Source organism: Seriola aureovittata, chromosome 4, assembly GCF_021018895.1.
Source record: "Seriola aureovittata isolate HTS-2021-v1 ecotype China chromosome 4, ASM2101889v1, whole genome shotgun sequence".
Classification (NCBI taxonomy): domain Eukaryota; kingdom Metazoa; phylum Chordata; class Actinopteri; order Carangiformes; family Carangidae; genus Seriola; species Seriola aureovittata.
Window position 1 is genome coordinate 21,580,722 of NC_079367.1, and position 19,800 is coordinate 21,600,521.

Genomic DNA, 19,800 nt, shown 5'->3' on the forward strand with positions numbered 1-19,800 from the left:
AGATGTTAGGTTCTTAGGCTCCTCTTTCTCACTTTCACTGCAGCAGGAAGTCCCAAAAAATCACACATTGAGATGCGTGCTGTTTCCTCAAGCTCATACAGTGAATTTGAATAAATGTATGTCTGTATGTTTTAAGTTGGGTTATGACCTACTTAGACATCTGAAATATCTGAGTGGTATGCAGACAGTGTTGGTTGTGTGAGTTCAGACATGAAGTTTGGAACAGACAGGTTCACAATCATTGGGTGTGCAGATGAACATGATTAATGACCAGCCTCTGAAGCTCAAAAAGAGGCTGAGAGATCTGGTTCACTTGTTCCATTAAACAGTTTATTACATCATATCAAATTGAGAGCGTCTCCCACAGGCAGTGATGACCACATCGTTCAGTCAGCTGGGAATAAACAGGCACACTCATAATGACTGGTTCCTTTGACTCATAGCACCAGTCTGAACTGGAGTCCTGAGGTCTGAGATGACCGAACACAGAAGAACTTTAACCAAAATCTCTGTAGATAAGTCATAAAGTACTTTTTTCTACCCTGTAGACTACATGTTCTGCATCTGCTGGTGCTAACATTTCAGAGAAGTATCACTCATACAGTAACAAATGTTCAAACCCAGAAGATTCTAGATGTCTTATGCATCAGTTTATACATATTCATCCTGGCATACTGAGTAGCCCATCTTTGTAAATTTGGCATTTTCAGATTTTAATAAAAGAAAATAAAGTGTTGAGAGTCTGAACAAAGTTCAGCTGTGTTGACTGTAATGACAGACCCTCGAGTGGGCCCAGCATAGGAAAAGAGCTGCATAACATATACGATTTTAAGCAAGCAGGAGGTAAACAGCCTTGCGCAGTTAACTGAAACCAGCACAGTGTGTGAAGGCAGAGGCCTCTCTCCATCTGCAGAATCTGGCCAGTAGGAGCAAGAGAGCATTTGGCCTCTGGGGGCCGATTGCCAACAGCTCCACTCCTCTCGGCAGTGTGCTATCCATGTCCACTGCAGAAGTGTCCGCTGTATGCTCCAGGCTCCCTGGGGCCTGGAGCTCCAATCACAGATGCAGGCTGCCCCTTCGTGGCTCTCACCCTCCCTGCCTGTGTGTTCACTTTTTGGCTGCCTCCTTCTCTTCGCCTTTAAGTGTGCCTCTCAATTGTAGAGGCTGGCTCTTGTACTCAAAGGGGCCCAGCTAATGCTCCACCCCTCTCACTCTTCAGGATTCAGGCTGCAGCGATGTTGGAACTCTTGGCCATACTCATGGATCCATTTGTTTGCCACTGGAACATACAGACAGATTTACAGACAGATTTACCAAAGGTCTGAATACTTCTTCTACCACTGGCAAAGTATAGCCTTAACATTAATTTCTGATAATATATATATATATATGATTGCTAAAAACAACACAGCCACCAAATGCTTCTGCAGCTGCTTTGTGATGATTAATGTCTGTCTGATAGTTTAACTGGGTCCCTAGCACATGTTTCAGCATTGGGAGTTTGCTGGCCTAAGCCAACTGGCAGCAGATGTTTAGCTTCCAAGATGAGCCCTCAATGTCTGAACTGCACTCTGTAACATCTCTAAATGCATAACGCAGCACAGATGTGGCTTCGCTATTGAACAGTTGCTCCTGTGTAACAGCAACACTGGAAAACAACTCGATATTAATGCAATGTTTAAAATAAAACTAAAGTCTAAAGTCATGTGACTTGCTTTTTTTTTTCCATATTTACATCACTTCTTGGCTCCTGTTGACAGCATCATCACATCATACCCTGAATCCACTGAGTCTTACCCCATTTGTCCCCAATAAGCACAGGGCAGCCAGCATGCAGGGTGTCTACGTCTCCTTGACCATTTCTGTGGAGATTCCACCAGAAGATGGCGGCTTTCTGTGATATGAAAAAGAAAAAAACAGGGTTTTGGTCTAAAGTAAAGTTGCAACCAACAACCATTTTCATTATCAACTGATCTCACAATTATTTTCCTGGTTAATCAATGAATCTTTTGGTCTATGCAAGATCAGAAAGCAGTGAAAATGCCCATCGCAGTTTCCTAAAGCCCAAGGTGATTTCATCAAATCTCTTGTTTTGTTTCAGTCAAAAATCCAAAGATATTCAGATTAATATAAAAAACAGAAAAGTAGAATATCCTCACTAATCTGTTATCAAATGATTATTTACTTTACCTTTGTTTATACAGGGTAAGTTGGCTGAGCTTGAATGCTCTTTTACAGCAATGCCCTGTTAATAGTTAAATAGATTACAAAAACAGAGTAACAAAGATGGACAGGCACATATGTACATGCTGTCACAAGTGGGTAGAGAACAGTTAATGAGAGTGTTCTTGCAGTTACAGAGAGGTGTCAAGGTTATTTTTCTGTGTATTACTAATTTATCTTTAATCTTATAATAACAGACACACCTGAATTTCAAGCATAATTAAATATTTAATTAGTCATTTGATCAGTTTATCAGCTTCGGTTATTTTCTGTATAAACAGCCAGGAAGTGAGATGTCAGAAAGGTGAAAGGTTAAACCCCAGGGATGGCCTGTTAAACCTTCCACGGCAGCTCATTTATCAGCCCAAAAACAGCTCCGACCTCCACTGACGCTCAACTATACAACAGCAGTATTGTGGTTAAAAAAATCTCATGGCTGATGTTGCTATGATCTGACCTTTTGGCATTTTGACAGCTGCACCAGAGAATGTGAGAGAGGTGAAAATAATCTAGCTCCAGGCAAAAATGACATGAAGACAAAAGAGGCTACTTTTAGCTTATCTCAGACACCCGCACAGTGTGTTTACCTCCACGACAGGAGCGCTGAAGTTGGCGTAGATGAAGGCTGTGGACCCACCTGCCTCGACAGAGCTGAGCTGTGGAAAAGGACATTCCTTCAGAGTTGTGTCTTGTGTTTATGTGCCCGTGTTATGAAAAACCAATCAGTCTGCTGCGCTGTTTTCAAAGTCTCACAAAAAGAGATTCCTTTTGTTATCACTATCCAATTTTACTCAGATTTTCACATTGGTTTCTTAATGATAATCATACGAAAAAGAACAAATAAGATATTCAAAGGCAAAATTATAGAAGCAGACTGTATGATGAAGGTCAGAGACAGTCAGAAAATAGAGTTTGGTTTATGTTTGCCGCATGACAGAACATCTATAAAAGTGTAATTTAGGCACCGAGGTCAGACCTAGGCAGGTTGTTCCAAAGTCTTGCAGCTTTTGTGGCAAGAGCCTGACATCTTTGTTTTTAATTTAGGCTTTGGATCAGCCAACAGGAACCAAGAACCTGCCCAAGAACCTCTGGCTGCGCTCTGGGTCATACAGGGTCAGAAGATGGTCAGAGTAAGAGTTTACTCACGTATATCATAAAGGTTGCCACTCGATTCCCAGTTTTCAGTTTGAACACGGGACTTGAAGGTGACTGGTTACATGCAAATGCAAACAGACAATAGAAAGCAGCAGTAATTCATTATAAATATAACAACAGTCAACATGCAAAGTCTACAGAAATATAAAAAGTGTTGCAATTTGTTAAACAGGTCTAATAATCAACTTACTGTAGCATGGTCAAAGTGAGGCTCATAATGGCCACCAATCCCATAATTCACCACTTGGAGGTACTCGCCATATGGATGCTTCACGTTCAGACCTGTGAGCATAGAGATCCTCTGGTCCAGCTTCCCAACGATGGAGTGTGCTGAGTCCTTCAGCCATGCACTAGAAATAAGACATATTTATAAAAGTATCTATCATTTACATACGTAAGTAATTTTTGCTGCAAATGTGTGGAATTCAATTTGCACTAGGACTAACCCTCTAAACTTGCTAATACGAATTAAATAACTGATAATAAACAACATACCATAAACAAACTGTTAGAAGTTACAAAGTATTGTAGGTTATTTGTACCTCTTGCTGATGCGATAGTCTGCTGTCGCTTGTTTCTCTCCGGCTGCCACCACAGACCTTGTCAGCTTGTTAGCAAAGACAGAAAACAGCATCTTACGTTTGTGATTGTTACAGGAACCAAGCTTTGATGTCCAGCTGCAAGCACTGACAAAGTCTGAGTAATAGCACGAAAATATGCTCCAATGATGTATCCAAAATGAAAACAGAGCAGATCAGACAAAATAATCCAAAAACGCCACGCTTTAGATAACAAATCATCATTCTCGACTTGCAAACCATCAAAAAGGATGCCGAGATGAACAGATTTCACCAATGTGCAGATACACTACTTTCTCACGGATAATAGTTTCAAGTCTCCTTTTGCCTCAAAGTAGACCTCAAATTCTGAGTCTAGACGGGGGTCTGGGGGATCCAGATGTTTTGGACCAAGTATTCCCTACTTAAAATTGAGCCTCTGTGATTTATTTGGACAGCAGAATCGTCACACTGCACTCTGCTCATGTTATACAGTTTGAAGTTGGTACATAAGCTACTACAGTGTTATATTCAGAGAAAAGGTAATACAATATTCCTGGTTAATTTTGCAGCTCAAACTTCTGATAACATCCAGGTACCTTATGACCACCAGAGACATTACTTCATTCAACTCTAAAGGACTGACAAAAACCATTTCAAAAGAGGTTAAATACAAATAAAAAAAGAGTAAGTCAACTAATTATTTCACACATCAGTTAATCACAAAACAGACTTGTGTTCTTGTTGGTTCTCCGGCACGAGCAAAGTGTAAACCATGCTCATGGTTAACCAATGCTGCTCACTGCTCCAAACTAATACTGTACCCTGGGCCTGTTTTCAATCAACCCACAAGCTGACACGATGATGAAATAAGTACGTGGGTTTCCATTTGAGCAAAGGATGGAAAAGTCATTGAACAATGCCAAAACCTCACAGAAACTATAAGGCAGCAGTTGAGTTAGCCCACCAAATATTCCCTAAAGTTATTTAGTCAGCATACTGTGAGCCGCTTTCATTAAAGTTTCATTTTAGATACTTGTGTTAGATAAATGCTGAAGCTCAGTGATAGAGGACTGAATATTTACCAGAGGAGCCCTGCAGGGTCATTTGGACAGTTTGAGACACCCTGCCAAGTTTTCATAGTAATGTATCCCTCATTCCTTTACGCTGCGCTAAATGTTTGGAAGCAGATCAACTCTTCCTCCATAGGGTCTTTCCAGGATCTTTCCATCAGGAAAAGGTTCACGGTTGGCTTAGACCCCAGCAGCCAGAGAACCACACAGCAGAGCACATTACCAGGAAATATATGCAAAAGTAATATTTACAAAAATAATCCCTTTTGACAGACACCATTCCTCTGGATAGGAATTCATATTAGCACGGAAAAGTTTAATGAGCAAAATGTGCTGTACTACTGTTGGTCGCGGTGGAGCTAAGTGTTGAACTACTTTATATACTGGCAGTCTTCCCTGTAGTGGAGTGACACTAATAGTTGCATAAAACGAAAATACTTAATTACAATACTTGAGTAAATGTCCAAAGACCACAAACTCTCAGTTGCAGGTAAATAAATACACAGCTATGTTATTAGATCCTTCAAGTCAGAGGGCAAGAAAACATTAGACACAGTGCCGGTGATGAAGATGTGGTGGATGACCAGTGATGTCTTGTGAGTATTGTTCTTATTTCAGTCAGCAGAAATAAAGTGCTGAGTCCATGCTAACCCACAGCTCATGTCATGGAACAACAGTAGTTGCCCTTTTATATACTTCCTGTGGGTTGGTCTATAAAAGGCGGACTTAAGAAAGTTTGAGGACAGGAGCTATAGAAGATATCTCAATTTGAGATTGCACTTTAAGTGAAATGACAACTTCTTAGCCCTGCTCAAAGGCTGACAATTTGATTACACTTTTAATTCCAGGAAAGCAAACATCTGGGATAGAGGAAAATAAAAATGTGTTAGGAAACATCCTAAAATAACCAGTAATACCAACAAAGCCAATCCTAACAAATTCACAATATATTCTAAACAGACTGAACATGGACAAATAAAAAACCCTGATCCTGGTCCTGTTCAAAAAGACCTGATTCTTCAATGTGGAACTAAGACACAGGGTGTTTACATGGCAATAGCCAAATGTTAACTCGATTCTCTACGATGATTCATCTGTTTATTGATTTCAACAAACTGAACAGACTCTTTTGAACTTTTGCTGTTGCCAAGAAAAAAACTTGATGACCGAATTGGAATAACTGACATATTGGAAACGCACCATATCTTTTTTTTCACCCATAAATTATGATAAAAATGCACAGCGCCGGCACTTACTCCTTGCTGGGCGATCCTCTTGACATCTTCAGTTTCTGTGTCAGTGATGAAGTTGTGGTAGAGGACCACATACGGCTGCAGGCTCAGCACTTCACGTCTTACTGGCAGCAGTAGCAGCCCAGGATTGTCGTTGGTGAAGTAGTCACAGAATAGTCTGGGGTTTTCAAAATGCATTGGCTGTGAGGAGAAACAGGCATCTGAAGTCCATTAACAAGATCAAAACAGGAACCTTTTCTTTTTCAACCACAAATTACTCCTAGCATTGTTCTGTCCCCACATACGCCTTTTTATGGCCAAGGAAACTCCCATCACAAACTTGGATCTTGATGAGCTCTTTAATATGGATGAAACTGCGTTTTTATCAAATACTTGACGAATTACTTGGAGATGTTTAAATGACAATGAAAACATCTTAGTTTTGTGGGGATAAAAAAAATGCCCATTTTGAGCATTATACAGTTATATGTTTTGCAGTATTAGATTATTACAACAGAAACACAAACCATTTTACAGTTTTCAGTCTTGGTCCAGACTGAAATATCTCAACAACTAATGGATGTATGGACTGCTAAAGACATTTCATAGTAACTACAGGATGAATCCTACAGACTTTGCTGATCCTCTGACTTCTGCTTGTGATTAAGAATACTCTGGTTGTTGTATTAAGGTCTCCCTGATCCCTTCCATATATTTGTCTAACTCATGGCATGCGTACAGAATGATTAATTGTGATGAATACCTGAGAGCCTTGGGTCTGGCAGAGTCTCTCATAAGTGTCCCTGGTCCTTACATGTTTGGTTGTGGGTCTCCTCAACCCACTGACCCTGGGTGGACTAGCAGCGACCAGCAGCTTCTCATATTTCTCAACATTCTGCAAAACTCTTCCATTCATTGGATCTGAGAAGAAACAAATGAAGTGCAGTCAGGGAGAGAAGGCACACTGTTCACTGAAGCAAAGATACAACCTGTGAAGAAGGTTTTTCAGGGACTGTTTATGCAGCACAGGAAGAATTAACAGTAAAAAACAATTTGACTTAAAAGATGTACCGTAATGCAGTAACTCCTGAGATAGACTCAGAGCGTAGGAGACGTTTCCTGTCTGAAACAGAGAAACGAGAAATTCAGAGCAGTCCAAACCATCAATCATCTTACATTCTTCGTTTTTTTCTAAATGTCCTTCTCCCTACTTTAAAGTGAGAGAAGGCCAGGTGATCCAGGGCGTCCTCTAAAGTCCCTTCATTCTCAGGGCTCCACTCGCCTCCGGTTCCCCTGAAGAGACGCACCGACTCCTCCAACCACTGCACTGAGTGGTAGTAGTCTTCCTGCTCGTAGGCCACCTGTGTAAAATAACACCATGGTTACTTTTAATTATTACTATATAGCAATTTTAAGAGAATTTGTCTCTGCAATGTAGGCCCAAATGCCAGCATAATGTTGCATGAATGGCTGCCAGAGGTTTTGAGATCTGAGATGATTTTTAGTAAGAATTGCATCCATTTAACAACAGTAATTCAAGTTTTGAGCTGGCATCAGCAGCCAGAATCAGACCAGTTTCTTCTGCCAGTTCTATCACGTCATGCAGCTGGGGTAATTTTGTCACCCTGGCATGCTGGACATAGGCTGCCTGTGGGCCAAGCCATTTTGGCTACTTCAACTTCAATGGAACAGAATTACAAAAATGGCATTTTAGAGTTGGTGGCAAGTAGCAGGAAAGCAGAAATGTGATGTCCAATACATTGATTAACCAGCACAGACAATGTGAGACTTTAAAATGTGAAAGTATCCTATTGGATGAATTTAACCTTTTAATTTTGGACCTTTTTTCGAGATACATGTGATAGTTTCTAATGCTTCTTGAACGCGCTTCTGTGTCGTTAGCTTGTCTTATCACTGATCTTAATTCTTCTGCTGTACCCAAGTCTCTCTTGCAAAAAGATCTTGATCTTAATGAGAATACCTGATTAAATACAATCTTTAACAAGAGCAGCTTTATTTAACCTAAGCACTATTTACAAGATGTGGTGTAACAATGACTTGTATTATTTTTGAGAGTGCTGTAACAGTGAAATCTTGATTTTCGACACATTTGACGTCTTGATCTTACAGTATGTAGTGTATGGCTGTAACTAACAATTATTGTCATTATCATTCTCATCATATCATTCTCTGTTATTTGTTGAATCATTTAGTTTATAAAATGTCCAAAACCCCAAAATATTGATTGTATTGACAGATTACACATTTTTGGGCGTATTACTTCATATTTATACAGAAAAACTTCTTCAAAGCCTTTTCCAGAGCCTTTTCCAGAGGGAGCGGCATAAAATGTGATTAATTGCCTGAAGTGACATTATTTCAGTCAGAGTCAGTTTGCTCTGAAGACTGCAAGTTTGAAAATGAAAAAAATCTGGGGGTGTGGAGTTAGAAAGAAGTGAACTCACGATACAACTGTCGCCTGAGGCTACATTAGCTGCTTTTTACATAGCACACCCAAATCTGTGACCTAATTGTTGGCGGTCAAGTTGCATTGTAGGTGCCCGGTTTTGACCAGAAAGAAGAATGCGTGGAATAAAAAAGTCGACGTCTGTGGTTCTGCTGTATCAACTTTGACCTTTTTAATCACCCTGGGCTCCTCAGTCAAATACCCTGCGGATGAAGATACATGTCTGTTGATCAAGGGACGCCTTGAGCAGTAATTTTACATGTATGTCATGAACACTGGCTACAGTCTCCTTTGCTCTTCACCTGGTTTCAAACCCCTTTTGGAGCTGACTTGACTTGATTAAGTGGGTGCTGACTAAAAGCCTGACAGCACCCACATGGGAACTGGGTGGCGTGTGGCTCCTCCCATCACAGATTATATCCACAACCCCTGCAGACAGCACACAGACAAAAATACCAGTGTAGCATTTAACCCCCCAAATACACACACACACACAAACTCACCACTCAGCTAATCAAACACACGGACTCGTCTAAACTCCCACTTCACAGAATCACACCCCTTAATTTGGGAGCTGTTAGCCTCTAAAGCAATGGGCTAAAGAACCAGTGAATTCTTTAAAAATAGTTCATATTCAGCAGATTGTCTCATTGCCTGAGGGAAGCTTCAGACAGCTTTAAAATTTCTGCTTTAGCTTTAATCAAGTTTCTGTTAACACAGCATGTTGGTTTTCAAGAGAGGTTTAACAGCCATATAAAAGTATTTGCAGGCAGCTCTTTTACTGACAACACCCCAAAAGCTAAGCATCTCCGTTTACAGATTGTCTCATATATAATCCCAGCCGCAGTGCAAGTGAAGGCAAGCTCTGCTCCTCACTCCAAACACTCCTTAAGGTTTGCTGTGTGAGATAATGTCTTTTCCATACAAGAGGATGTCTCTCCCCCACATTGCCCTGTCCTCACACATCACCGCTGTACATAAACAGTGGAATCTACTGTGGGGAAACCTTTTTTTCTTTTTTTCATACTTGTAGAATAGCATATTCATTTTCACATGAAATGGATTCCCAGGCACGCAATGGGAAGAATTCCACTTTTTCCAGGCTGACGGTCTGTACACAATGACTGACAGAGCTTTGGGTTGGGATGTTAATCAGGGAGGGAAATTTTTCACAGCAGCATCTTCAAACATCTCTCAATTTCATTCGTTGACATGGGCAGTTGTAGCTTATTATTAGTCCAAAAAGTGACCCACAAGGATGACAGACGTCCCAGCACTCTTACATCACATGTCCTTTGCTATATTTTAGGGAATGGAGAGGTGACAAATAAGCAGTGATGGGAATTAAGAAAGTACATTTACTAAAGTTCTATACTCAAGTACAATTTTGAAGTACGTGTACTATACTATATTGTACTTTTTACTCCACTGCATTTATTTAAGAGCCATAGGTACTAGTTACTTTGCAGATTAAAAACCAACACATGTTGAAGATTAAGCCCTGTGGTCCCTAACCTTTTTTGGCATGTGACCCTTTCCAAAAAAAGCTGTCTGTTGAGGGCTCCTTATCACATTTCAGATGTCTACGAGTTGTTTTGAGTTCCACAAATGAGTGATTTCACCTCTAAACTTCCCAAAACTTTCTCATTAATCATCCCACAACCCCACAGATTTGTCTTGTGACTTGATGGAGGGCCCCAAGCCCTAGGTTGGAGCCACTGTACTCACCTGGCTAACTGTATATAAAATAGTAAAACCTACCTCCAAAAAATTATTCTGAAGAAAGCGTACTTTTGACACTATAAGTACATTAAGCTGATAATACTGTAGTGTAGTGAAATGTGGTATATTTAGATTGTTGTATTGGTACTTTTGCTTAAATAAAGGTTCTGAGTGCTTCCATTACCATTAGAAATAGGTTTAAAACTATGTTATGAAGCAACAAAGGAAAATAATGGATTGTGTACCTTTCCAACCAGAAAGCAGTCATCACCAGACAGTGGGACAGAGACTGTGGGCATGTAGATATCAATAGGCTTTCCATTAGAGACTCTCTGGAAACGACCCCTTACGAGGCTCGTAACTTGGAGAGCATACACATCCTGCAGCCTCATCAGCCCCTTGGCGGCCCCTTGGAGGTCTTCCAGTTTGGGCAGATCGGCCTCTTTGTCCTCGTAACCGGACCTGAGGGCTGGACAGCAGAAAGCCAAAAGGTGAACTGGGTGGGGGGTGGGGGTTGGTGACAGCAGAGAAGAGTGGGGGGTGTTTAGTTATCACCACCAGATGTGTCTGTGAAGCAGGCAGTGAGCCAACCTTGTGCGTTCTCCAAGGCTTCGTTGCTGTAGACGACATTCAGCCACTCTGAATGCAGCCGCTTGATCAGGGTGAATGCCACCAGAGGGTTTGCCATCGCAGTCCCCGGGCCTTTGTAAAGTTCAGTGTGAAGGTCAGACACTTTGACATAAAATCTGCGTGAAAGAACATAAACTGAGGTTACAAAAGGAAAGAAGAGACCAAGCGCTCAGTCAGTTTCACATGTAGTCCTGGGAACCTTAAGGTGCTCCTGAAGGTCTAAACACTGGTCATAGAAAAGAAAACGACCTTCGGGCAGAACAAGAGGAAAAGTTGTATTAAAACCCTGTATTCAGGCAGGTGTACTGGTTTAAAAATGTACCAGTTTTGACCTCACTGGGTCTTCATCAGTGTGGAAATAGTCAAAATACATTGATTACTCAATACAGACAATACACTGGAAATAAACTGATTGCATGAAATGAAATAACCCACAAATATAGAGAAAATAACTAGTGTAGTGATATCAAAATATTATAAGAAAAATAAAGAAATAACCATTAAATCTCATCACGTAGTATGATGCAGTCCCACAAATTCTAATAAAACTTAGAATCTAGAATCTAGATTTTCAGAAAAGAAAGATGGAAACCTGCATCTTATCACATGAACTCATAACTTCTGAAATAGCTGCCATTTTTTTCAAATTTGCAACTCAGCACACTTTACAGAAGCTCAGTGTGTTCCTAGACTTACTTTATCTATTCATCTATGATTGCCTTATCTGCTTTTATTTCTTTATTTGTTTTCATCTGCTTTATTTGGTGGAACAGCATTTCATTTAGAAGAATGACTGAACCTTGAATCTTGGTAATATTTCCATTCTCACCATGTCACAACAGATCAATAAAGCTGATGTCTGAAATGACTCTTTTTCCAACTCCACACCACAAAAAAAGCCACCACAACTGAGCTCCTGTCTTAAGTGTCATGGCTCCTCCATAAAACTCGTGGCAGTGACTTCCACACAGAAACTGTTGAATCATGAGCATAAATTTGGTGGGAAGTGACTTGATAAGTCCTGTTCCTCATCAGTCATTCTCTCTCCAACATAATGAAAGTTTCTGGGCAAGAGAGAGAAGATCCTAAAAGCCGTTCTCCCTTCACAATTTATTGTCTCAGGTCATTGGTATAATTGCTAATTTCTTGGGATGGAAATCAGGCCTCCAAGATATGAGGTTTAAATGCAGGCTTCCCAGCTGTGTCTCTGACGTGACCATATCCAAATAAAACCTCCACATATGCTCTCATCATCATGTGCAAAAACTTTGTTCCATTATTATTCACTGTGTAGAGCAGCTCCAAGATCGGCCACTGGATGATATCATCACCACAGAGCAATTAGAGCGGATCTTTCCTTTAATTGTCCACAAATATATTACAGCTGCAGCGCTGTCTCTGACGCTTGGGCAGCCACAAATCTATGGGGATATCAATGAAAAACTGTCACTTCACGCATGGAAATGGAAAAAAGCGCTCATCCCTCTGAAGTGTGATCATCATGCATCATCCTGCATGTCACTCACCGTTTGATGTCCTCCAGCCTCTCCAGCTCCTGGTCAATATAAGTTCTCAAGTAATCGATCAGCTTCCGTTCAACGCTGATCGCCTGCTTTACGTTCAGCAGCGATGTATACATTTCTCCTGAAGACGCGGGGAACACAGCTACAGTCAGGAGAGCCCAGCTGAAGTAAACACGTGGAAGACAATTCATCTCCAGTGCAGGAAATAAACTTTGAGCTGTTCCCGTTCTTCGACAGCAGCTGCGGTGTCTGAGGCCCTCTCACTTTTACTGAACTGCAGCACCGAGGATCTTCAGGATTTGCTCCTGGCGCCCCCCACCCCTTCCTCTCCCCTCCCCTAACCTCCCCTCCTTCTCTCTGTGAGAATTTAACGTGTCTCTACAGTCCACATGAGGATCTCCCTCAGATCTGGGGATCAACTTTCACTGACCAGCCTGACTTCAACCAAATCAATTAGTTTCTCATCTGTGTATTCACCCAACAGGTTTATATTTCCTCTATGATAACATCATAGAAAGCTTTATGGAGTCTGGGTCCAGCGCCAGTTTGTGGTGCTTGTTTCTGATTGAAATGAACCTGGCTAAATACAAATAAATATATGCCACCTTTATATATATAGATGTTTTTTTCAGTTTAAGTTTAATGCTTTGAAGTGGGTGGCTAAAGTAAAACATTTGCTTTCTTAAAAAAGAAGTTATGGCTGTATATAAGTATTAAGCGACACCTGCAGGCTGCAGCTCTGTACAACAACCAGACTGTAGTGAGCTCTACAGTATAGACTTTTAAGAAAACAAATCTGTAAATCATTAAGGAGATTATTATTGGGTGTAAGATGAAACCACTACTGGCATCAGGATGTGATTGGCTGCACAGTAACAAAAACAACCAGTTAACAAGGGATTTACAGGTGACCACTTTAATATTTTTACCCAAAACAAACTTTTAATATTGAATTCACAAGAATGTGCAAAGAAAGAAAAAAGAGGGAAAATTAAAGAATAGATATCTCTAGACCTCATAAATTATACTTATCAACAATATAAATATAAAATCAGTACAAAAATGTTTTTTACACATATTTAAATTATGATATAAAAATTAAATTAAATTAAATTAATTTAGTTAAAGGATTAAAAATAAAGGAGATATTGGCTTGAAGTTAAATTCTGTATTACTGTTTATTTGGATATTTATATTGTTGCAACCACACAATAAGTATCCTTACAAAAAAACCCCACCACTCTTGTAACACAGTTTTGGCAAACTTTGATCAAACAGGATAATTTGTATGTATTTGCCTATGCTTTCAGGTGGCAGTTTTGGGAACACACTGGTTTGTGCATGCAAATATTAGTGTGTTAAGTAATCCATAAATCCTGCATGATCAGCACTGCATGCTCAACGAGAGAATGAGATACTGCATCCCAGAGCAGCTGCAGGTATGATAGATTAAATTCATTCACACGACTGAGTAACCTTTATTGATGCTGCTGGCACGGATTTACCAGCACTGCCTGCATGGTTTATATTTAACAGCAGTGGATCTATAAAGGTGTTGATCTTGTCCCAAAAAGTGGTGCTGTAATTGATTTCACAGGGCAGCAGAGGGCACAAGAGACTTAATCAATTCCTGGTTAATTCTTGTTCAGTGCTGAAAAATTGTTTTCTCAAAGTATCACAAATGCTTTAATAGTCTGTAAATCTATAGATCAGAACAATATGATGTCCTGATGTCCTCACTGACACTCCACAAGAAACGATTCAGCAGGTGAAACAATTCCCATTTTAGTTTGGCCTGCAATCAGAAAAACATGTTATAACTGACATCACTGCTTAAGCCTTTACATACCTTCCAAGGCCTTTTATGGAAGAAATTTGACTCAGTGCTTTTTAAAGGATGAGTTCACAATTTGTCAAATCTGTCTTAATTCAGTAGTCAGGGCCCATATTTCTTTAGAGAGAACTTTATAATAAAAAGACTAACTTTGACAGATACCACATTGATCTGTCTAACTCAGATTGCTGAAGCTTCATACTCTATTACAGATGCTTCAGATGAACTTTGAAAGAACAAAAGGTTTCTGACCTCGAAAAGGAGAAATAATCACAACACACACACACAAACACACACACACACACAAACACACACACACACTGCTCCTAATGTTCATATGAGCACCTGAGTTTTGTTTAAAGGCAGTTTTGAAAAATTGTCAAGCTATCCTTTAAGACTTGTTTAGACCTGCACCAGAGATCCTGTTAAAACATCACAAAATACATCCTATGATATTTGTGCATTATGTTTGAGAGATCAATTAAAACTAAATCAGTGTGTGGCTTTGACTTTTTTTGAGCAGCAGAGGAATGTTTTCCCAATGTAGCCCCTGAGGTTCTGATCTCTAAAGCCGTAGATGAGCGGGCTGAGAAAGCGTGGGATTAGCATGAAGCAGAAGTAATTAAAAAAGGCGACGTCTTCTGGTAGCCAGTTGGCGTTCAGCACTATGAGACTTTCAGTGATCGGGTGAGTGAAGGCCAGCATACACAGCAACAACTGAAAGCCATGGAACAGCACAGTGTGCATGGCTTTGCTCACAGATTCTTTGTCCTGTCTCAGCTTCCTGGTTTCTAGCAGGATTCTCACATATGTAAAGAGGATGATGACAGCCACTACTGCAAAGAAGAGCACATTTAAAGCAGCTTTGAACAATTTCTGGATTGGAGATGAGTTGACGACAACAGTTTTGCAAAGCACAGGGGTAGAGAGGACATCCACAGCAAGATCAAGTTCCCCAATGGAGTATTCAATGATAGGGAAGATACAACTGATGAACCAAACAGACAGAATAATGATCCAGATACGGTCTGAGCGCCAGGTGGCCGGCTGTTGAAGCGGATAGAAGATGGCGACATAACGCTCCAGTGACATGGTGGCCAGGATTAAGGGTGTGTTCTGGAAAGTGGCAGTGGATATGAACAGAAGAGGAACACAGTACACAATAGCAAATTTCACCTGACCCATGACACAGAGGAAGAGCACCACAGAGGACAAGAGCTGGAGGGTGTCATTGATCAGCATGTAGGCAAACAGGATGTAACGGGACGTCTCCAGGAACTGCCTGTGAGTCACAAAGATGTGCAGCATAACAGCAATGCAGCACAGGAAGATAACGAAGAAGGGTATTGTCACACACACCTTGATGATGACAGACAGGCTTCTCTGGGATGTTGCATTGGCTGGAAGTTCAGTCAGGTTCTGCATTTTGCAGCTGTGCACTGGAGCACACCTGTTAAAGAAAAATCATAATTAAAAATCCATATACAAATGAGAAATACAATACATACATAAAACTTGCATATAACACAACTCTAGTTGAATGTCAACCCCCTTAGATAAAAGAACATGATAATGAACTGTTTGTATTACACATCCAACATTCAGAATAAAAGATCACTTCACTCACCTAAGAATATCCTCATCAGTCAGAAGAGTTCAGATATCTGTTCTTCTTATCACATATTGTGTGTTTGACGTACAACATCTCTGGGAGGCTCTTCCTCCAGAGATACATTGGTTTCAGGCTGACGTCACAAAGCATCATGTTTCTCATTATCAACAGATTTCAGTGTGGAGATGGACTAATGAGCTGGTATTCCTGTTCATCAGGATTTATGGTAGGAAGCTCTAAACCTAATTTTTTTTGATAGATGACGGTTTAAGCAGACACGCAAGAAGTAAAAACAAAGTGATGAACCCATGTGAAACATAAAAAAATAAAAAAATAAATAAAATAAAAAATCAATAATCCCATTTTATTCCAAATAATAAAATTGCAATTGCTGCAGATGAAAGATATTAAATGCATCACTTACATCTCCAATCTATAAAGAGTGATACAATATCTATGATTATAGTATGCCAATTTACTACTATATTTACTACTATATTTATCTAATGTCTGTTTAATTTTGCAGATTCAGATTTTATACAAAACATCTGATGAGGTTATGTTTTTTTTGTAATTGATTTAATATGAATAACGTGTATGAAGTAACTAGTTCCGCTTTTGTGGCTACAACATTAAAATACTACTTTCATAGTAATACATCAGTAATATTAAGCAAATTGTCACGGGTTAGTGGTCAGTAGGACCAAAATGCAGCCAACACAGGGGGATGGGTTGCAGAATGTTTAATTAACAAAAAGAACTTCAAAAAACAGGCACAGGGAACCACAGGGGATGACAATAGGCAACCAGAACAAAACAAGGACAAACCCAGACATGAACAGGAGACGTGAACCGATGAAGACAAACCCAGAAATCAACAGACGAACCAACATAGACAAAGGGAAGCACAAGGACTATATAGACAAGGGAGGCAAGGGTGATTGAACGCAGGTGAAACACATTAGGGCGGGGCAGACAATCACCACAGACACAGGACCAAGACAGGAAGCAAAAACACTGACACACATGGAAACCAATTACAAAATAAAACAGGAAGTGCAAAAAGTCCAAACAAAACAAACAAAAAGTGTGCAAACCATGACAGAACCCCCCCTTAAGGGTCGGATTCCAGACGACCTTAAAACAGAACACTAACTCGGGCTAGAGGACGGATCCAGGGGCCAGTGGACAGCATCTTCCGATGCTCAGGGGCAACACACGGCAACTCAGGGGGACGGCTCGGAGGCCTTATGGACAGGCTGGGCAGTTCAGTGGGGCGACCCGGAGGTCGGGCAAACGGACGGAGCCGTTCTGGAGGCTGGCAGCGAAGACGGGGTTTCTCCGGAGGTCGAGCCGGAGGATGGCGTCGCCCCTCTGGAGGGCGAGCAGGAGGACGGCAGCGAAGACGGGGTCTCTCCGGAGGTCGAGCCGGAGGATGGCGTCACCCCTCTGGAGGGCGAACAGGAGGACGGCGACGCCCCTCTGGAGGGTGAGCAGGAGCCGACCTGGTACCAGGGGCAGTAGTCAGCTGGACCACCGTCAGGACACGAGGAACAGAGATCGGCCGGACCACAGGAGGCAGCACAGAGTCAGGGACCACCGGAGGCGGCACAAAGTCAGGGAACACCGGAGGCAGCACAGAGTCAAGGCCCACCGGAGGCGGCACACAGTCAGGGGCCACCGGAGGCGGCAAAGAGTCAGGGGCCACCGGAGGCGGCAAAGAGTCAGGGGCCATTGGAGGCGGCACAGAGTCAGGGACCACCGGAGACGGCACGGAGGCAGAGACCACCGGAGGCGGCGCCCCGGCAGGAGTCAATGACACCAAGAGCCATGTGGGCTGAGTCAGGGCAAGAATCAATGGGGGGTGGCACCCTGGCAGGAACCAGGAGCGGAGGTGACTTCACGGCTGGAGCCAGGAGAAGCGGTGACGTCACATCAGGAACGAGGGGAGGCGGTGACGTCACATCAGGAACCAGGAGAAGCGGTGGCATCACATCAGGAACCAGGAGAGGTGGTGATGTCACACCAGTAGCCATCGTCGACGCCGCTGGATAACACAAAGCAGCGGCCGTAGACACCACAGGAAAAACGGGAACAGTCATCGACGCCACTGGGGAACACGGCGCAGCAGCGGCCATAGACACCACAGGAAAGACAGGAACAGTCGTCGATGCCGCTGGAGAACACGGAGTAGCGGCCGCCGACACCACAGGAAAGACAGGAGTAGTCGTCGACGCCGCTGGAGAACACGGAGCAGCGGCCGTAGACACCACAGGAAAGACAGGAACAGTCGTCGTTGCCGCTGGAGAACACGAAGTAGCGGCCGCCGACACCACCAGAGGGACAGGATTCAGCCGGACCGCCGACAGGACACGAGGAACAGGAGTCGGCCGGACCACTGACTGGGAACCAGAGTCAAGAGTCAGCTGGTCCGCCGACAGGACACGAGGAACAGGGGAGACTTTGTCCAGCCCACCCAATTCAGGAGCCAGGGAGGAATCGACCAGGACCCCCGACGCTGAGACAGCTGATGCGCCAGCCGGGATGGTCGACCCGGGAAGTGGGGCAGGAGCCAACGAAACACCAACTGGAACCCCCGACGCTGGAACAGCTGATGCGTCAGCCAGGGTGGTTGGTGAAGGCTCCTGCCCACAGGGGAGTAGAGGCTCTGGACATTGGGGTAGCTGGGGCTTGGGCTGGAAGCTGGGGACCTTGGACTTTGGCTTTGGCCGGAAGCGAGGAACCTGGGGCTTAGGCCGAGGCCGAGCCTCCCCATGGCGACGGGAGCCATGATTACCTCGCCTACTGTGGCCTCCACGAAATCCCCTGAAAATAGCAAGGCGAGTTCCCCCTGTAAGACGACTCGTCAGGGTCCTCCAGGTCAGAGTCCGAGAACGGGTCAGCCAGCGTGCAAAGAGGCCTGCTGACCGACAGGGGTGGTGGCTGGGAGGATCTACACACCCCCAAAAAAGCCATGAAGCTGGCGTAGGCCGCTGGGTCCATATCTTGGTTGGTTCGTTCTGTCACGGGTTAGTGGTAAGTAGGACCCAAATGCAGCCAACACAGGGGGATGGGGTGCAGAATGTTTAATTAACAAAAATAACTTCAAAAAACAGGTTACCACGGGTTACATGGAAACCAATTACAAAAATTACAAAATAAAACAGGAAGTTCAAAAAGTCCAAACAAAACGAACAAAAAGTGTCTGCCATAGCAAACCATGACACAAATAATACAATATCATGGTGTCACTTTCTGAAAAGCCACTATTTATAAAGAGTATATAAGTTGTAATTGATTGATTTATTAATGTTAATATCATACTGGAGGAGGATTTTCCACAACCTAAAAGTTGTTCTTATAATGACTTATAACTGATCTCTAAAGCATTACTACATAATCCATTAACCATTATCAGAAAGTGTTCAATGTATGAGCACTTCCATGTTTGATACTGGTGCAGGACAGAGTGAATTCATTCAATTTGACTGTGACTGTGATTGTACTGTACTGTATCGTACTTTGTACCAAGAACTAAATGTTTTGTTTTAGTACAAAATATTGGTACATTACTAGCATCATCCACTCAGGGGAACAGTTCATGCTAAAATGTTAGCAAACAGTCAACTACTTACACTTTCATCAGTGAACCACTGAAGACATGTTTCTGTCCTCTTGATGAAAGTAAGCTCAATAGTCACTCCCCCTTTAGCTCAAGTTTGGTCTCACCAAACCAATAGCAACTTTGGTTTGGTGATAGGCAAATTGTGTT

General features: G+C 42.2%; 2 protein-coding genes across 3 annotated transcripts; both read right to left on the reverse strand.

The window, feature by feature from the left end:
- Positions 1 to 308: 308 nt before the first annotated feature.
- Positions 309 to 12,912, reverse strand: p4ha3 (prolyl 4-hydroxylase, alpha polypeptide III). Of its 2 annotated transcripts, XM_056374437.1 has the most exons (14): positions 12,586 to 12,912; positions 11,021 to 11,175; positions 10,675 to 10,898; positions 7,452 to 7,601; positions 7,312 to 7,363; positions 7,004 to 7,161; positions 6,265 to 6,441; positions 3,921 to 3,985; positions 3,569 to 3,728; positions 3,370 to 3,432; positions 2,811 to 2,879; positions 2,191 to 2,245; positions 1,798 to 1,894; positions 309 to 1,279 (listed from the first exon to the last, which is right to left on the reverse strand). In XM_056374437.1, exons 1-14 carry the CDS (start codon positions 12,771 to 12,773, stop codon positions 1,258 to 1,260), a joined length of 1,635 nt encoding a protein of 544 aa, XP_056230412.1. In that variant the 5' UTR covers positions 12,774 to 12,912; the 3' UTR covers positions 309 to 1,257. The 2 variants fall into 2 exon arrangements, with proteins under 2 accessions (XP_056230412.1, XP_056230413.1); XM_056374438.1 differs by lacking the exon at positions 2,191 to 2,245.
- A 1,996-nt stretch (positions 12,913 to 14,908) lies between these two features.
- On the reverse strand, positions 14,909 to 15,841 carry or95a1 (odorant receptor, family 95, subfamily A, member 1). The gene has a single exon (XM_056374236.1). The coding sequence runs from the start codon at positions 15,839 to 15,841 to the stop codon at positions 14,909 to 14,911; it is 933 nt and encodes a 310-aa protein (XP_056230211.1).
- Between the last annotated feature and the right edge of the window lie 3,959 nt (positions 15,842 to 19,800).